Source organism: Meriones unguiculatus, chromosome 6 (genome assembly GCF_030254825.1).
Source record: "Meriones unguiculatus strain TT.TT164.6M chromosome 6, Bangor_MerUng_6.1, whole genome shotgun sequence".
Taxonomy (NCBI): domain Eukaryota; kingdom Metazoa; phylum Chordata; class Mammalia; order Rodentia; family Muridae; genus Meriones; species Meriones unguiculatus.
The window spans coordinates 132,344,393-132,359,921 of NC_083354.1; the positions used below are offsets into that span (position 1 = coordinate 132,344,393).

The 15,529-nt window shown below is 41.3% G+C and overlaps 1 protein-coding gene across 1 annotated transcript in view; it reads left to right on the plus strand.

Moving 5' to 3' along the window:
- Ggh (gamma-glutamyl hydrolase) overlaps positions 1–15,529 on the plus strand; it is a 30,415-nt gene that overhangs the window by 1,531 nt on the left and 13,355 nt on the right. The window contains exons 2-5 of the mRNA XM_021662957.2: positions 3,766–3,880; positions 9,870–9,920; positions 12,981–13,065; positions 14,851–14,989. Coding sequence (XP_021518632.1) covers positions 3,766–3,880; positions 9,870–9,920; positions 12,981–13,065; positions 14,851–14,989 — 390 coding nt within the window. The remainder of the gene's footprint in view (positions 1–3,765; positions 3,881–9,869; positions 9,921–12,980; positions 13,066–14,850; positions 14,990–15,529) is intronic.

The following is a 15,529-nucleotide window of genomic DNA, read 5'->3' on the forward strand; positions in this document are numbered from 1 at the left end:
TTGTTTTTTTGTTTTGTTTTTTGTTTATTTTTTTAATGGTTGAAGAGGTTTTTTGTAGATACAAAGCATGGAACAGCACAGGTTTGTCACAGCTCAGATTTTACAGTTTTCTTTAAATTCATTTTTCATTTTGTGTGTGTGTATGTGTTTGTCTTTGAGGAGGTGTGTGCATGTAAGGACAGTTGCCCATGGAGATAAGAAGTGGGAATTTTCTTCTTCCTCTTCCTCCTTCTCCTCTTCTTTTTCTGTCTGTTCATGGCTGTCCTAGAACACACTCTGTTGACGAGACTGGCCTTTTACTTAGAGATTGACCCGACTCTGCCTCCTCAGTGCTGGGTTTAAAGGCGTGTGCCACCACTCTTGGCTGGGTGGGGATATTCTTCAGGCAGTTTGGAGTTGCTGGAGGCTGTACACAGCTCCTCTTTGTGGGCAGTCCCCCCTCTTAACCACCTTGCCATCCCTCTAGCCCCTCTAGTCTCACTGTATCAAATTACCAGAAATGTTTCTTCCACCGCTTCCATTGCTCTGGATTTAAGTAAATGTCTTTTCTTCCTGCTTTCATTTTGCCTCCAGATCCATCTGATATTTGCTACTAGCAATCAGCGCAGTTCTTTACTCCCCAAGCTCTGCCGTACCCATAACCTTCCAGTGCACCCTGAACTCTGCTGCACCTCATTCCCCAATCTGAAGTGTGTGACTCCTGCTGCTGCTTCTATGCTTGGAAGATACCACAGATCTCAGTTCCCACAGCTTTTCATTTCTTTACCGTATTTTTTCTCCTCCCTGGTAACTTGCTTTTTCACTCTTTAACTATATTATTTTTTTAACTTCACTGTCACAATTGCTACTTGAAGTGCTTGAAGAAACAAGTTTCCTTAATTTAAACAGGGCTCAAGTTCAGCTGTCTAACAGCCTGCTGCTTATTCTCCTCTTTTGTGTTTTAGAGGCAGGGTCTCTCATGCACCCCAGGCTAGACTCAAACTCCTGATCCATCTGCCTCTGTCTCCCAACTGCTGAGATCAGAGGCATGTACTGCCACTTTTTTTTAATATAGCATTTTTTTATTAATTATAGTTTATTCACTTTGTATCCCAGCTGTAGCTCCACTCTCATCCCCTCCCAATCCCATCCTCCCTTCTTCATCTCCTCCCATGCCCTTCCCCCAGTCCACTGATAGAGGAGGTCCTCCTCCCCTTCCCTCTCACCCTAGCCTGTCAGGTCTCAACAGGACTGTCTGCATTGTCTTCCTCTGTGGCCTGGTCAGGCTGCTGCCCCCTCAGGGGAGGTGATCAGAGAGCTAGCCACTGAGTTCATGTCAGAGACAGCCCCTGTTCCCCTTACTAGGGACCCCACTTGGAGCCTGACCTGCCATGGAGTAGCCCGGTTTTTAAATGGGTTGCTTACTAATATTTGGAATCCTTCTTCCAAAGCCATTTTCATTAATGGTTAGATTCTTCAAGGTGAATCATGTAGCATATCTAGTGAATTGCATTTGTGGGTCTAGTGAACAGAAAAGATGACAGAAGATTCATTGTTGTTGCTTATAATTTAGGCAACTCTAAGTTGAATATGGGGGGAAAAAAACGATGATGCTTTTGGTTAACCAGATCCAATCACATTTTTCTTTTATATTTATAGTTACTGTGTGTGTTTGCGCATGTGCAAGTGCATTCTTGTCACATACACCTATGGAGGCCAAAAGACAACTTCAGGAGTCAATTCTCTTTCTCCATGTGGATCCTGGGCTCGAACTCAGGTTCTCAGACTCAACAGCAAATGCTTTTACCTATTGCTTAGCCATTTTGAAGTCCCCTCTCCTGAATCAATTAAACATAATGTAGTTGAATGAGCACAAAGTATGGGTAAGCAGGCCACAGAGGAAGACAGTGCAGCCAGTCCTGATGAGACCTGATAGGCTAGGGTCAGATGGACTATCACTGGACTTGGGGAGGGACATGGGAGGAGATGAGGGAGGAAGGATGGGATTGGGGGGGGATAAGTGAGGGGGCTTCAGCTGGGATACAAAGTGAATAAACTGTAATTAATAAAAATAAATAAATAAAATTTAAAAATAAAAAAGTATGGGTAAGTTATTACTTCTGGAAGCACAGAGTATTCAAAGACAAGCCACAGAAGTTATGAGATACCCTAAGTACAAACGCCATCATTTGGGGCACATGCTGAAGGACAGGGCACACAATCTGAGCTTTTTGCTTCAGAACGAGAAGAAATGAATGGCTTTGGTGTGATGGTGGGATCAGCTTCCTGCTGCAGACACTTAGTTTCCATGATTCTGCATGCCTTCCTGGTGGCATCGCCCCTCCTGCCTTTACATCAGTGTTTTCTTTTCTTGGTTAGATTCCATTTTCCATTCTGAAGACTGCCTTACCTAATACGGAGGAGAGAAACAATCTTGCTAGATACATTTTGACATTTGATATTTTACAGTGGTCCATGTCAACTATTCTAAGAAGCTGACAATACAGATGTGGTTAAGATAGATGATGGGTGTGTCCCACTGATACAGTTAAAGCTTCATACTGACTCACAGAGGCACAGATAGTTAGTGAGCACAACTATTGTCGTTTAATTTTTGTAGGCCAGGGATGGACCCAAGACTTCGCACATGCTAAGCATATGATGACATGCTTGGGTGTATGTTGGGTTTCATTGATGAGGGGAGATGAAAGAGGTGAGTGGGACAGAACACGAAGGCACAGAGCTTGTGTAGCACCACTGAGCTATGTAATGAAGATGGTAGCCCCTGCATGTTTGCCTCTATCTGCACCATTAACTGTTGCCTTCTTGCTTTCTCTCGCATGCTTCCAGTCTGATGGACTTTTTGCAGAGTGACAGGCTGCCTCATGACCTTTGCATGGGACTGTTCCTTTGCTCTGAACTGCTTTTCTTCCAAATGTGGGTGGGCGGCTCACTGCCTCACCTCACTGCTGCCCTAGATTAAGTGTCATATTACACCTTCCCTGCTCCACCCCTCTGGAATTCTGTTCTATCTTCTCTGGGAGACTTGCCACCCTGTTTAAGAGACATTGTAAACGGAACACCCATTTCATTGACTTCTTAACACAAGCACCAGTCATCATAATTGGCCCTAAAAATACATCTCTGTTCTTTGTCTTACCTCTTTCCTCTCCCACCCACTTGCACTAAAGCCTACAAGATGGAGATTTTTTTTCCCCTTTATTTCATTGTGTCCTCAGAACCTAGTTCAGTGCCTGGCATGCAGTTTGAGTAAACGATATTGAATGAACAAGAGAATGGTGATGTAGTCAATGCAATTTCTGTGGATAAACTGGAGGTGGAGGGTTTCTTAAGGAAGGAAGAGGATTTTAATTGTCTGGGAAGGGCTTGCAAATACTGGTTGCTTCAATTATGATATTATTAGAAAAGATGGAGATGAAGATTATTTCTATTCTGGCTTTGCTGACAAGGTGCATCTGTGTCTTTGTGGGAAAAGGCTTTGTACTTTAGGCATTTAGTGAGTTGTGTTTGAATAGTCTAAGGTTCTATGCAGAAAGTTGGGGTGTGATAAATTTACTTTGGGGGCTTCTGAAACATTCATGGTGTGGTAAAAACTCAGATCCCCATTCTCCACTGTGTTCCCAGTGACTGGGCAGACTTGCAGGAGAAAGATGCAGGTCTGGGAACCAAGAAGCAAAACTGGGACATTGTAGTGTGCTGTGATTCAGCTCTGAGGAAGAAATAAATGCATCTGCTTGAAACTAAAGCCTTTTCTTTTGAATTTAGGAATATTAATGCAACACTGTCGTACGAAGGAAATGAAACAGTTAGGAAAATACTACATTGCTGCATCCTATGTGAAGTATTTAGAGTCTGCAGGTGCAAGAGTCGTACCTGTAAGGTATGTTTCAGTGGCTTTCACCATGCGTGTAAAGATTAGTGTTTTGTCTTTAAAATTAATACATTCTTTCCTCTGATTACATCATTAAAAGTTGTGATATTGTATCTGATTTCAGCCACAAATCTGTTGCCTACAGTCTCCCACTAAATTGTTTATGAAGCTCTGTGTGTCTGTAACATCATTGACAGTATGCAGTGTGATGTCTGTTATCACTGAGAAAGACATGATAGCTTCTCTCACTCCAGAAAGACACTCCTCACAAATACCCTAAAGAACTGTAACAGGGAATCCAATTTAGCTAGCTTTCTACCTAGGACTATTAAGGGAACACTTAGGGAATGAGAGAGACTTTTTAGAAGATGACTATGACTATGCTTTCACATCTTGTATAGCCTGTCAGGAATGACTGTATTATTGTTGCTTTAGAGTAAATGGCAGGTATTGCAGTTTTATAGGCATTAAGTTTGGGGTCAAAGACATGACTCAGTCAAGTGCACTTGATGATCTTCCAGGGGACCAAAAGTTGGGCTACCTGCAACTCACAACCACTTGTAACTGTAGCTCTTTGAGATCTAACACACAGGAAATGAACATTCACTCATACACACAGAGAGAGAGACAGAGACAGAGACAGAGAGAGGAGAGAGGGAGGGAGAGAGAAAGAGATAAAAATCAAAAGAAACCTTTATAAAGGTGCTAACATAACGATATGGCTCAGTACAAATAATATGATTAATCTCATACTTGCAGTGTGAAGGGATTGATTGCATCAACATTTTCACTAAAAAAGGGTTAATGAACAAAAATCTTTTAAGCACTTACATTGTCAGCAGGATCTCTTAGAACTCTCACCTAAGCTGTTTTGAAATTTTATAAACAAAACATAGCTATAACAACCTATTTTGCAAATAATTACAGACTTTCTTATATTCTATATAATATTACTAATGTAATATTATAAATTGTAAGTATGATTTATAGTTTTTCGAAAACATAGTCTTCATGTTGAGATTCATAAAGATTGTCTTGTTACACTTTTGACCTTTGGTTAGCTGTCTGTGCCCCTAAGATTAATGTTTAATTTCTTAGTAGTGAACCGACTCTCATAGGAACTTACATACTCAAGTTTTAGATCTGAGGAGGAGGTCTCTGAGGGTCTCCAGCATAGTGTTTCATAGTGTTGAAGATGGAACTTTAAAAGCTGTTTAGGAGGCTAGTGCAAGCGTGGGGGAGAACCAGCGCAGCAGGCAGCCACCTTCAGAGGCCTCTGGAGAGTTCTGGCTGGGAAATGAAAGAGAGTAGCACTGAGCAGCAGCTGTGGCTTGCTAGGTACGTGTCCTTAAAAAAATCAGAAAAAAACAATGACTCATCAAATATGAGGTTGCAGAAGAAGAATAGGGTGAAGTTTGGAAGCTTGAGCAATTTGAAACCAAGGAAGTTTTGAAACCAAATGACTTATAGAATATTAGCATTTATGTCAATCAGCTGAAAACCTGGTTGACAGCACGTAGGCTAAACTCCAACTTTGGCATTAGAGTTCACTCACTCAGAAACTTATTGCTTGAAATTGGAATCATGTGATCCTGTAGAAACAGTGTAATCTATGGGAGGGAAATTCTACATGTAAAATGAGGAGACTCTTGCAGCAGTATTGTGAACTTGGTTGCTGGGGCTACTTGCTGGTGCAGAGAGGAGAAGAAGGTCCACGAGAGACCTGGGTGGAATTGTGCTGTGGCTGCTGCTTGACGTTGGTTTCACCCTGCTCTTCTGGGTACCTTCTTTCCCAGGACTTGGTGCTTTCAGGTTGCCGTTTTGTACGGTTGGGCTGTTGGAAACAGGGTTCCTGAAAGGTAGAACCCAGCAGCCTGAGCCAGCAGAGTCTATGTTAAGAATAATTTCAGTTTGTTCCACAAAACATTTAAAATATTTTTTAACATTGACAAGTCAGAAGAGTATGTAAAAGACAGATGGTTTGGCTCCCGAAAATAGTAATGTAGGTCTGATCTTCAGTGGGAAAAGTGCTACTCTCTGGCCGTGGGGACTTCATGGCTTTTCATGCTGCTGCAGCCAACCTGTGCCATCATTGCTGGACTGGATTATGGAGAGAGGAAACTATTTCTTACGAACCTTTCAGAGGGTTTTCGTTTTGTTCTTTGACAGTTCATACAGGATACTATATTATGATCACACTCATGCCTATACTTTTTAAAAATAGTATTTTAAATTTATTCTCTGAAAATATCATATATGTGTACAATGCATCTTGTTCTTACTCACTCTCCCCTCCACCTCCCCCTAGTACTACCCCCTACCCCAAACACATCTTCCTTTCAACTTCATGTCCATTAAAAATATTTATTTTTCAGCCAGTGTGTCTAATTGGCTGCTTATATCCATTGGGGCATAAGCAACCCACCAGTGGCTGTATCCCAGGAGAAAAATTAATCTTCCTCTCCCAGCAGCCATCAACTGTTAGTAACTCCCCAGCAAGGGGTAGGTCCTCATATCTGCAAGAAGTTTTTAAACTGGCTTGACCTTGTGTAAGGTTTGTGCTTGGCTATTCTCACAGGCAGTCTGGCCACTATTGGGCCAGAGGGAGCCTCTTTCTTGGCACATCTGTATCGCATCATGGGGGGGTCTAGTGCTAGGTAAGAGCATTGGTGCCTTTTCTCCCCCAGCAGTGGACATAGCATCTTCCTGCACTAGGAAAGCTAGGGTTTCCTGATGGGCTCAAGACTGATTTCCTTGTGTCCTGCAACCACCGTGTATGATGTCTTAAGCAGCCTTATGCTTTCCTACCTTCCGCCCTTGCAAACTGCCCTCTGATCAAAGTGAACCCTCCTCCAATCTTCATGTCTTTTCTGTTTTTGTTTTGTAACCCTCTGAGTTAACCAGTGTGGACATTCTGTGGAGCTTGCCACTGGCCAGTGGACAACTCAGTAGCAGCCACACCACTGAAGACAGTGACTTCCTGTCCCTAGGCGACTGTACCTGCCAGGAGTTCCCAGGGAAAGGATGAGACCCTATGAGGCCCTTTCCGTACTTAACTGAATGTTCATTAGCCCAGGCTTGTGCAGGCTCTGAGCAGACAGCTGCAGCTGCTGTGAATTCGTGGGTACAGCAGCCATGCCATTCCTAGAAGGCAGCGTTTCCCTGAGCTTTGGCGGTGTAGGGGAGTGAGAGCAGTATCCTGTTCACAGCTGGGTGTGCAGCAGCCTCTCATTCTTCTCACCTGGGTTGGTCATGAGTCTCTTCGTTAATTACCATTTACTATAAAAAGACTGAGAGCAGTGTTGGTCTGTAGGCACAACAGATATTTAGGGGACAGTTTGGCAATATGTCCATTTAGTAAAACAAAAGAAGCAGGTTTACACCTAGGGCGTATGATCTCCCAGCCATGGACCTTTGGCCACGTGTGTGGTACCAAATGTGAACTTCCTTTAGGAAAGCATCATATCTAATTAGAAAGCATTTGGCTATCCCCAATCAACCATGCCATGATTGCACCAGTCGACATATACCGCCTGGCAGGCTGTTATTGTAGTACATAAGGTTCTCAACTGGGTTTGCTCTTTCTTCTCTAGCTACCTGCATACTATCTTCTAGCAGTATGAAAGCTAACCAGCAGTGGATAAGCTTTCAGCTAACTTCTAGCTTGATTTCTCTCTATCCTGCATTTAAAGAGTAACGGTGTCTTCAGCAATAGGCTGTTAACTGTATAGTTCTAGTGGCAAACCAACAGGAGGTTTTGTGTTAAGAAATTAAAAATAAAATTAAAAAAAAGAACATCTGACAATAAGCAGGTGCCGTCTATGTTCAAATCATGGATTATTTTTCCTGGCATTTTCTTGAAATAGGAATCATCAAGCCACAGTCAGCAGTTATGTAGCCTATTAGTAGTGAGATATGGGGTTAAAACCTACAGTCACAAATGCCCCAGTGTCTGCTTATTTAGCTGGTCAGTGGTTATGCTGTGCGGCTTCTCCTGGAGCATGAGGAAGGTTTGAGGTTGCTGGGACGACCTGAGGAGATTGGATTGGCAGGATGCTGAGAATATGTGCACTCACATTCTGCCTTCAACACTGATCTGAGTCACCTGTCAGCTTAGTCAGTCTGCAGCAGTCTCACTGAATGCTTTGTGGCTCTGTGCCCGAGAGATGTTTACTATGAATTTCTGAACAACTTATGTGGATTTCTGAGCTTGCTGGACTTAGAGGAAAGCTGGAGAAGATCATAGGAAGTAGAGCTTACTTAGCAACAACAGGAGCCATGTTCTAAATTGACCTATGTCCTCCTATATCTTTTTCCTGGGGCAGAAATATGTATATTCTAGTAAAGACTGTAAACTTTTATGGATGTGTGTATGGAGAGGGTGTGTGTCTTATAGAAATAGAAGGCTGTTCAGTTATTGCAGTTATTGCAGGATTTCACACACTTTTTTACAGACATCACACTATGAATCAAAGGTTGTAGTGGTTGTCATGGATTAGTTTCTTTGGGTTTTTTATCTCTAGAAAAAAAGAGATAAAAATCTCCAATATCGTAGCAGTTGCTAGGAAATCCTTGTAAGGGTGCTTGATCAAGATGCTTCAGAATAATTAATCGAGCCAGTCCCTGTGTGGTGTGTCATTAGATCTAGATTGTTCTGGAGTTTAAGTATGGTAGTAATCAGACCTTTGGAGCTGGTTGGAAGGAATGAGATGTTGGGATTTTGTGTCCATTCATATTGTTTCCATTTTTCCAGTCTGCCTGTAGGTAAGCTGAAAGGAAGGCAATGAGAATGGGCATCAGAAAAAGGAGAAAAGAGGGAACAAGTTAGGAGCCTGCCACAGAGGGCCTCTGAAAGGCTCTGCCCTGTAGACTATCAAAGCAGATGCTGAGATTTATGGCCAACTTTTGGGCAGAGTGCAGGGAATCTTCTGAAAGAAGTGGGAAACAGTAAGATTTGGAGAGGACAGGAGCTCCACAAGGAGAGCAACAGAACCAATAAATCTGAGCACAGGGGTTTTGCTTGAGACTCATACTCCAACCAAGTACCATGCATGGAGATAACCTAGAACCCCTGCACAGATGTAGCCCATGGCAGTTCGTTCAGTGTCCAAGTTGGTTCCATAGTAATGGGATCAGGGACTGCCTCTGACATGAGCTAATTGGCCTGCTCTTTGATCACCTCCCCCTGAGGGGGAACAGCCTTATCAGGCCACAGAGGAAGACAGTGCAACCACTCCTGATGTGATCTGATAGACTAGGATCAGAGGGAAGGAGAGGAAGACCTCCCTTATCAGTGGACTTGGGGAGGGGCATGTGTGGAGAAGGGGGAGGGAAGGTGGGATTAGGAGGAGAGGAGGGAGGGGTTTATGGGGGGATACAAAGTGAATAAAGTGTAATTAATAAAAATTAAAATAAAAAAATTCTTAAAAAAAAGCTGTGTGTGCCATACCCACAGAAGCCACAAGGGGGGGGTGTGTAAGAGCTCCTGGTACTGGAGTTACACAGTGGCACAAGTGTGGACAACTCTGGAGGAGCCCAAGATCTTTGAATTGATAACTGTCTCTCCAGCTCTATCAAGCTTTTAGAAAAAAATGTGTCCTTCTATGAAATGGCTGAATACTTTTAGGTTTCGTGGCTAAGAGATATAACTAGTGTCCAGTGTTTGGTATATTAGCATCTACTTTAAAATACTGAATTTCATTAAATCCCGGAAAAACAGATTTACCTTTCTGATCAGGTAAATATGGTATAATTTTGTGATTTTCACAGCTTGAGAAGAATATATCTAAGGTAGAGATATAATACTCTCTGGTATTTAGGCAAAAGTGGTGTTTCACTTGTGCTGAGTGTACAAAGCCTTAGATTCACTATGCAGCACCTCAGATAGCCAACCTTTCAGTCGGTGTTTAAAAAGTAGTGTGGTGACTTCATTTGAATGTTAACGCTTTCCTTCGACTTCAGAACTGAGTTTTATTGATAAAATTGTTCTTGTTTTCAGGCTTGATCTTACACATATAGAGTATACAGAACTTTTCAAATCTATTAATGGGTAAGTGGTCTTGCTACCATATCAGCTCTTCATACAGCGTTTCCATGTGTACATATCAGAGTTTTGCAAAATGTCATACAAGCACTGTATGTTTTTACAGAGCTCTCGTGAAAGTTGTCTGATGATAATGTGCTAAGTGCTTTTGTTGAAATGTTTTGAAAGAACGTGAAAAGCTCCAGTGGAGTGTGGGAGGCAGGGCGAGGCCTTGGACCTTAAGCCCGGACTGTAACTGCAGTTCCTTGGGAGGCAGACAGCAGAAAGTCACCAGCCTGAGAAAGAAAGGAAAAATCAGAGCAGAGAGGGCAGCTCAGTGGTAGAGCCTGGCTCATGTAAGGCTCTAGCTTCAGTCCTAATACTGAATAGGAAGCAAGTTAGGAAAAACGTAATTGCTGTATAATAGGCCCATTATTTTTAACTTAATCTTTGTTTCAGTGCTTAAATATTTTGAAGTTTCCAAGTCCTATGTTTGAAATTACAGACTGTTTATTATTTCCAAGGTAATTTGAATAGAACTTAGGAAGAAAAGAAAAACACTCTTTCCTGCTTCACCATAAAATATGTGAGTAGTTAGACAACAGATCAGGATTTGAAATCACATGAAAAACACCCATTATTGCTCTTAACTTGAGAAAGTACAATTATAGAAATCTAGAACTAAGTTGGCAGAAGTCAGACAACTTGCTAATACACTGTGAGGAAGAGGGAAGAAATAAGCATTCTGAATTTGAAATACACCTTTCTGGGAGCTTGAAATTTATCTTACAAATAAATACTTGCACAGACTTAGGAGTAGACTTTGTCCCAATCATAAGCAATTGTCCAGAAAGTCCCAGATTGTAGAAGCTGCTGTGTAGGTGGAGGTGGGAATGATTTCAGTGAGATCATTGTGTGTGTTTAATAGTATGAATATCTAATAGTACCTTATGCAGGAGTTTCAAACCAAAGATGTTTGTAGATGCTGTTTTGAAGCACTGTTCTTGTGCCAACAGTGTTATAAAAAAGCAAGGCACAAAAACAAAACAGAAAAACTGCTGTTTGCTGGTGTGCAGGGCACACAATGGCACCCATGGTGCCTGGCTTTTTGCTGGTGTTTCTATTATCAGCAGGCAGATGTTAGCAGTAGCTGCTTCTGATTAGGAGTAGGGTAGGAAGCAGTGATATTTAAAAATAAATTTTACTGTTGTTTCAGTTTGGATCAATAACTATTGTATAACTGGGTCAGTTTAGGAAAATATGTACCATACCCAGTAGGTTCAAAGTATTTGGTAAAGACAAAGGCAAATAAGTCCAGGCCAAAGTGCATTGGAAGAACTCTCCGATAAATGTTTTGAATTACTTCATCCCCCTGACCTTGTTGGGGAATCTGAAGCGGTGTCACAGAGAGGGGTGTGAACAGCTTGGGGCAGCTGGTCTAATGGCCGTGTGTCATCGTGGCTCTTCAACTGACCAGAGAGGCCTTCCGAGTCTCCACCTGTGTCTTCCCGGTCACTGACCTTCCAGAGACTGGCACTCTCTTCAGCACTGGCTCTGAAAGTGGGCCTCTGATTGGTGGATATCCTGGGTGTAATTGGTTGTTTCTGAATGGAATTTATTGTTTCTGAATGGAAACAGGAAGAAAAAGTGCAGTAATGCAAGTTCATAAACACCTTCACTGAGGTAGGGTGGTGTGGACCCCACACTATTTTGTGGGAGAATGTCCTCCAAATGAAGTATGGAGCCTGCCCTAAGGGCGACTGTCATCTGGGAGTGGCAGACCACCTTTACTCTGTAAAAGAGCTGTAGGATTCCAGAGACCAGATTTGGTCAGAGGTAGCTTTTAAAATACCCAGTTAATGGGGGAGACTACCAGTTGGTCTCCTTCAGTCACCCATGCCTTCTGCTGTGGTGTTGTGGTAGCTGTTTTAGCAGACAGCTTTTTCAGTCTTTTCCAATAGACTGTGAGTTTCCTAAAAACGGAAACTAGCATTGTCACAGGCTGATACCAAGCCCCATTCACAGAAGCTTGATATGGAATGAGATATAGCCTCTGGCTGGTAAGATAGCTCAAGGTATGCCTGTCACAGAAGCCTAGTGAAGTGTGTTCCATCTCCCTGTTCCATGTGGAGAGAACATGTGTGCCTGTTCTCACCCTCCCCCCACTTATACACATGCGAATTAAAAATTAAAATAGTGTCAGTATGCCATTAAAACTCATATGTAAATATTTTTATGTTTTAATATGTTTAATATTTTAATATGTGTAGTCCAACTTTTATTGACCAGAGGAGCTAGACCACTTCTGAATATCCTTTGTTATTTCAAGATGTATTCAAGAGTTCAAAATTTTAACGTTACTCTGAAGACCTGATTTAAAAACATGATAACTTTTCCCCCTATATTTCATCTTTTTGGGTGGAGGGGAAGAATCTAATATTTGTGCTTCTTCTAAGATATTTTCTAAGATGATGATTGTGTTGATTTTCAGGATTTCCTAATTTTATATTTATTGCTTAAGAAATATCAGCACTGTGAAGAAGCATATTCTTCCAGATACTTAATTCTAATAGAAATTATTGTTATGGTCATTTTGTGCTTTGTAGTTTTATATATTATTTTGGAGTTAAAATAGCTGTGTACTTATAATTGACCTGGCCTTGCTGATCACCTTAATTCAGAGCCAGACACACCTGGAATTTTGTCTTTTCACTCTCTTGGGTCTCTGTCCGTTTTTTTTTTTCTCTCGCTTTCTTTCTTTTTGAGTTTGATTTGTTCATGTAATGAGCTTGTTTATTGAATAAGTTTTAAGAGAATATGTGCAAAATTAACTACAGTAGTTTCTGAATGTCAAGGATTATGGACTGTTCTATATTTGTATATATTATATGTATTACAGAGTCAAATATATTCATATATAGTATATTCATATAATATTCACATATAATATGAATATTATATGTCTAGGATTATGAATATTATAAATGTATACATCACTACGTACAAGGAAAAATTCTTTAAATGAAGAATGTTTATTTACTTGGTTAAGGTGGAATACATCTTCTATCTCAATTGGTTTTGTTTCAGAATCCTTTTTCCTGGAGGAGGTGTCAGCATATTACATTCATCTTATTCCCATGTGGCCAAAATATTTTACAACAAAGCCATAGAGGTAAATATTTGCTATTGCTTATCCCTTCACATGGGTTTGTCTGTTTCCATAAGGACGATTCTCTTTCAAAGTACTTTAAAAGACTTCCTTCACAGTTATTCCAGCCTTCCTCACCTTCATAGTCAGACACCTGCTCTCCAGGAGTCAAGTGTCTGTTTCCACTGCTGGTTTTTTGTGTCATTTAATTTGGGTATTCCAGGTATAGACTGCACCCTTTTAGCTTAGTAAAGCTGATGTCCCCCTCTGGCCCATTATGTCCTGGGTATCATTCCTGTGCTACTAACGGTCTCCTTTTTAGTTGTTCCATCCAGCCTCATCCTTTTTCCAGCCACCTGTTGACACCAGACACAGTTCTTGCTAGAGAGGTTTTATTCTGAACCAAATACAAGTGAAATATAAGAGTTACAGAACAAAACAAAATTGAAAAAGTACTTTACCAAGTTGATGAGGACATGAGGTGAGACACTGTGGAAGAGTGAGTTTCAGGTGCTAGCTCACAGAACGTTTGGCTTTAGTGTTGGGCAAGTCAGAAGTTTGCTAAGCTCGGGAATGCACTGGAAAACTTGTACCTATTAGTACTAAACATGTCAGGTCAGGTGCAGAGGGTGGTGCTAAATGTCTATTAAAACAGGCTGCAGAGAGCTCAAGATCATTCCTCCTGTCAGTCTGTAGCATGATGTCCCTCCAAGGCACAGAGTTTTAGTCAGTCAGTCCATAGACTCTTCAAGACAGATGTGACTGTTTCAGAAAATGTCACTTCACATATCTTAGGCCTTGTCTGTTTACCAGGCACAGCCCCTAGCTATTAGGTAATGCTTCACCTTGGACCTTGGAGAAATTCTGCACTTCTGCCATGGCTTCTTAGATCCTTGTTTCTCCCCTGAAATATAAGTTGCTAAAAGTAAATGGTATCAGGCTAATAATGTTTATTAGCCCTGTAGTAATTATGGCAGTATTATTATTTCATCCGCTATCACAATCAATAAGACACAGTCACCTGTTAGATTTTATTATTGCCTTATTTCACCTTGGGCTGGGCAGGTAATTCCATCTATCCTAGCGCATGTCTCCCAGCTCCCATCCCATCTGCTTTAATGATTCCTAATTGGGCTTCCTCCCATCCATAATTCCATAAACACTTGCTTATTCTTCATCAGGATCTCTCCTTTCTAGCCATTCTCAGAGTCCTTCCACTTGGCCTACATGGTTCTGTTCCCGTGCTAACCCATTGTGGCTTTCTCCTTCCTTCTTTTCTCTTCTTCTCTATCCCCAAGAGTCCTCGAACCTTGGCCACACCTCCACCTTGCCCAAGTATGTTTCTGCGTTTTATTGGCTAAACAGAGAGGACAAGTTTACAGAGTCATTTGGGGTACCAGAGTGTTTTCTTGTAGCAAGCAGGCCTCAGAGGAGAGGCAGTTAACACCAAACAAATATTGTCGGCAATCTTTCATTTATTGTTGCTAGCACTCAGATATCTCCAGCCTCACTTAAACATTTTCCTCAACAACTACTTTTTTGAGATGGTTGCTTAATAACTTAATAGCTAGATTAGAAACCTCATGGGTCTTTGGAGGAACACGTAATGTGCTCACAATTTCCCTTACTATCCTGCCTGGGCTTTTTCTGAATACAGATTTAGTGGTAGCCTACTTATGAATCCTAGAGAATTCTGCAGAAATCTGTGTAGCAGTAATAACAAGCAGTGTGTGTGTGTGTGTGTGTGTGTGTATGTGTGTGTGTGTACATTTAAAGTTTGAATTAACTTAATTTTTTACTCTCCCAAAGAGTTATGATAATGGAGACTATTTTCCTGTGTGGGGAACATGCCTTGGATTTGAGGAGCTCTCCTATTTGGTTAGTGGAGAGAGCTTACTAACGCTTACAGACACTGTCTCAACGACATTGCCCTTGAACTTCACTGAAGGTAAGAAGAAGCACCAACTCTTCTAAAAATATTTCTCAACAGCACTAGCAAACACTGAATATCAAGTCAGAAATGGTCTTTGAGATATTTGAAAACCCAAACCATGAATAGCAAAGTTCTCTGTTCTTCACTTGTGAGGATGACAATATTTGTATTTGATAATGCATTACTTTTATGGTCTCAGGATCATGGGATTAAGAATTCACACATCAGTTCTGCTCTGGTTTTCAGTTCTAGCTTTCTCACATCGGTCTTAGAGAATCATTCAGTCTCTCTTAACCGCATATTTTTCACTGTAAAAGTTTCTGCGTCTGAGAGTTCTGAGAATTGATGGAGATGATGACTTCCAGTTTGATGTGTAGTACTTTAAATACAGATCTTGTAAATAGCAGGTATTATTGCCATCATACCAGCATTTTCTCTTTGTCTACATATGTTGCTTCTGTCTTACGTGTGCAATACTGCAGTTTTATTCTGGCACGAAATACTTGCAACTAGCAAGACCTCACAAAATTAAAGGGCTTGGTGCCCAACAAGACC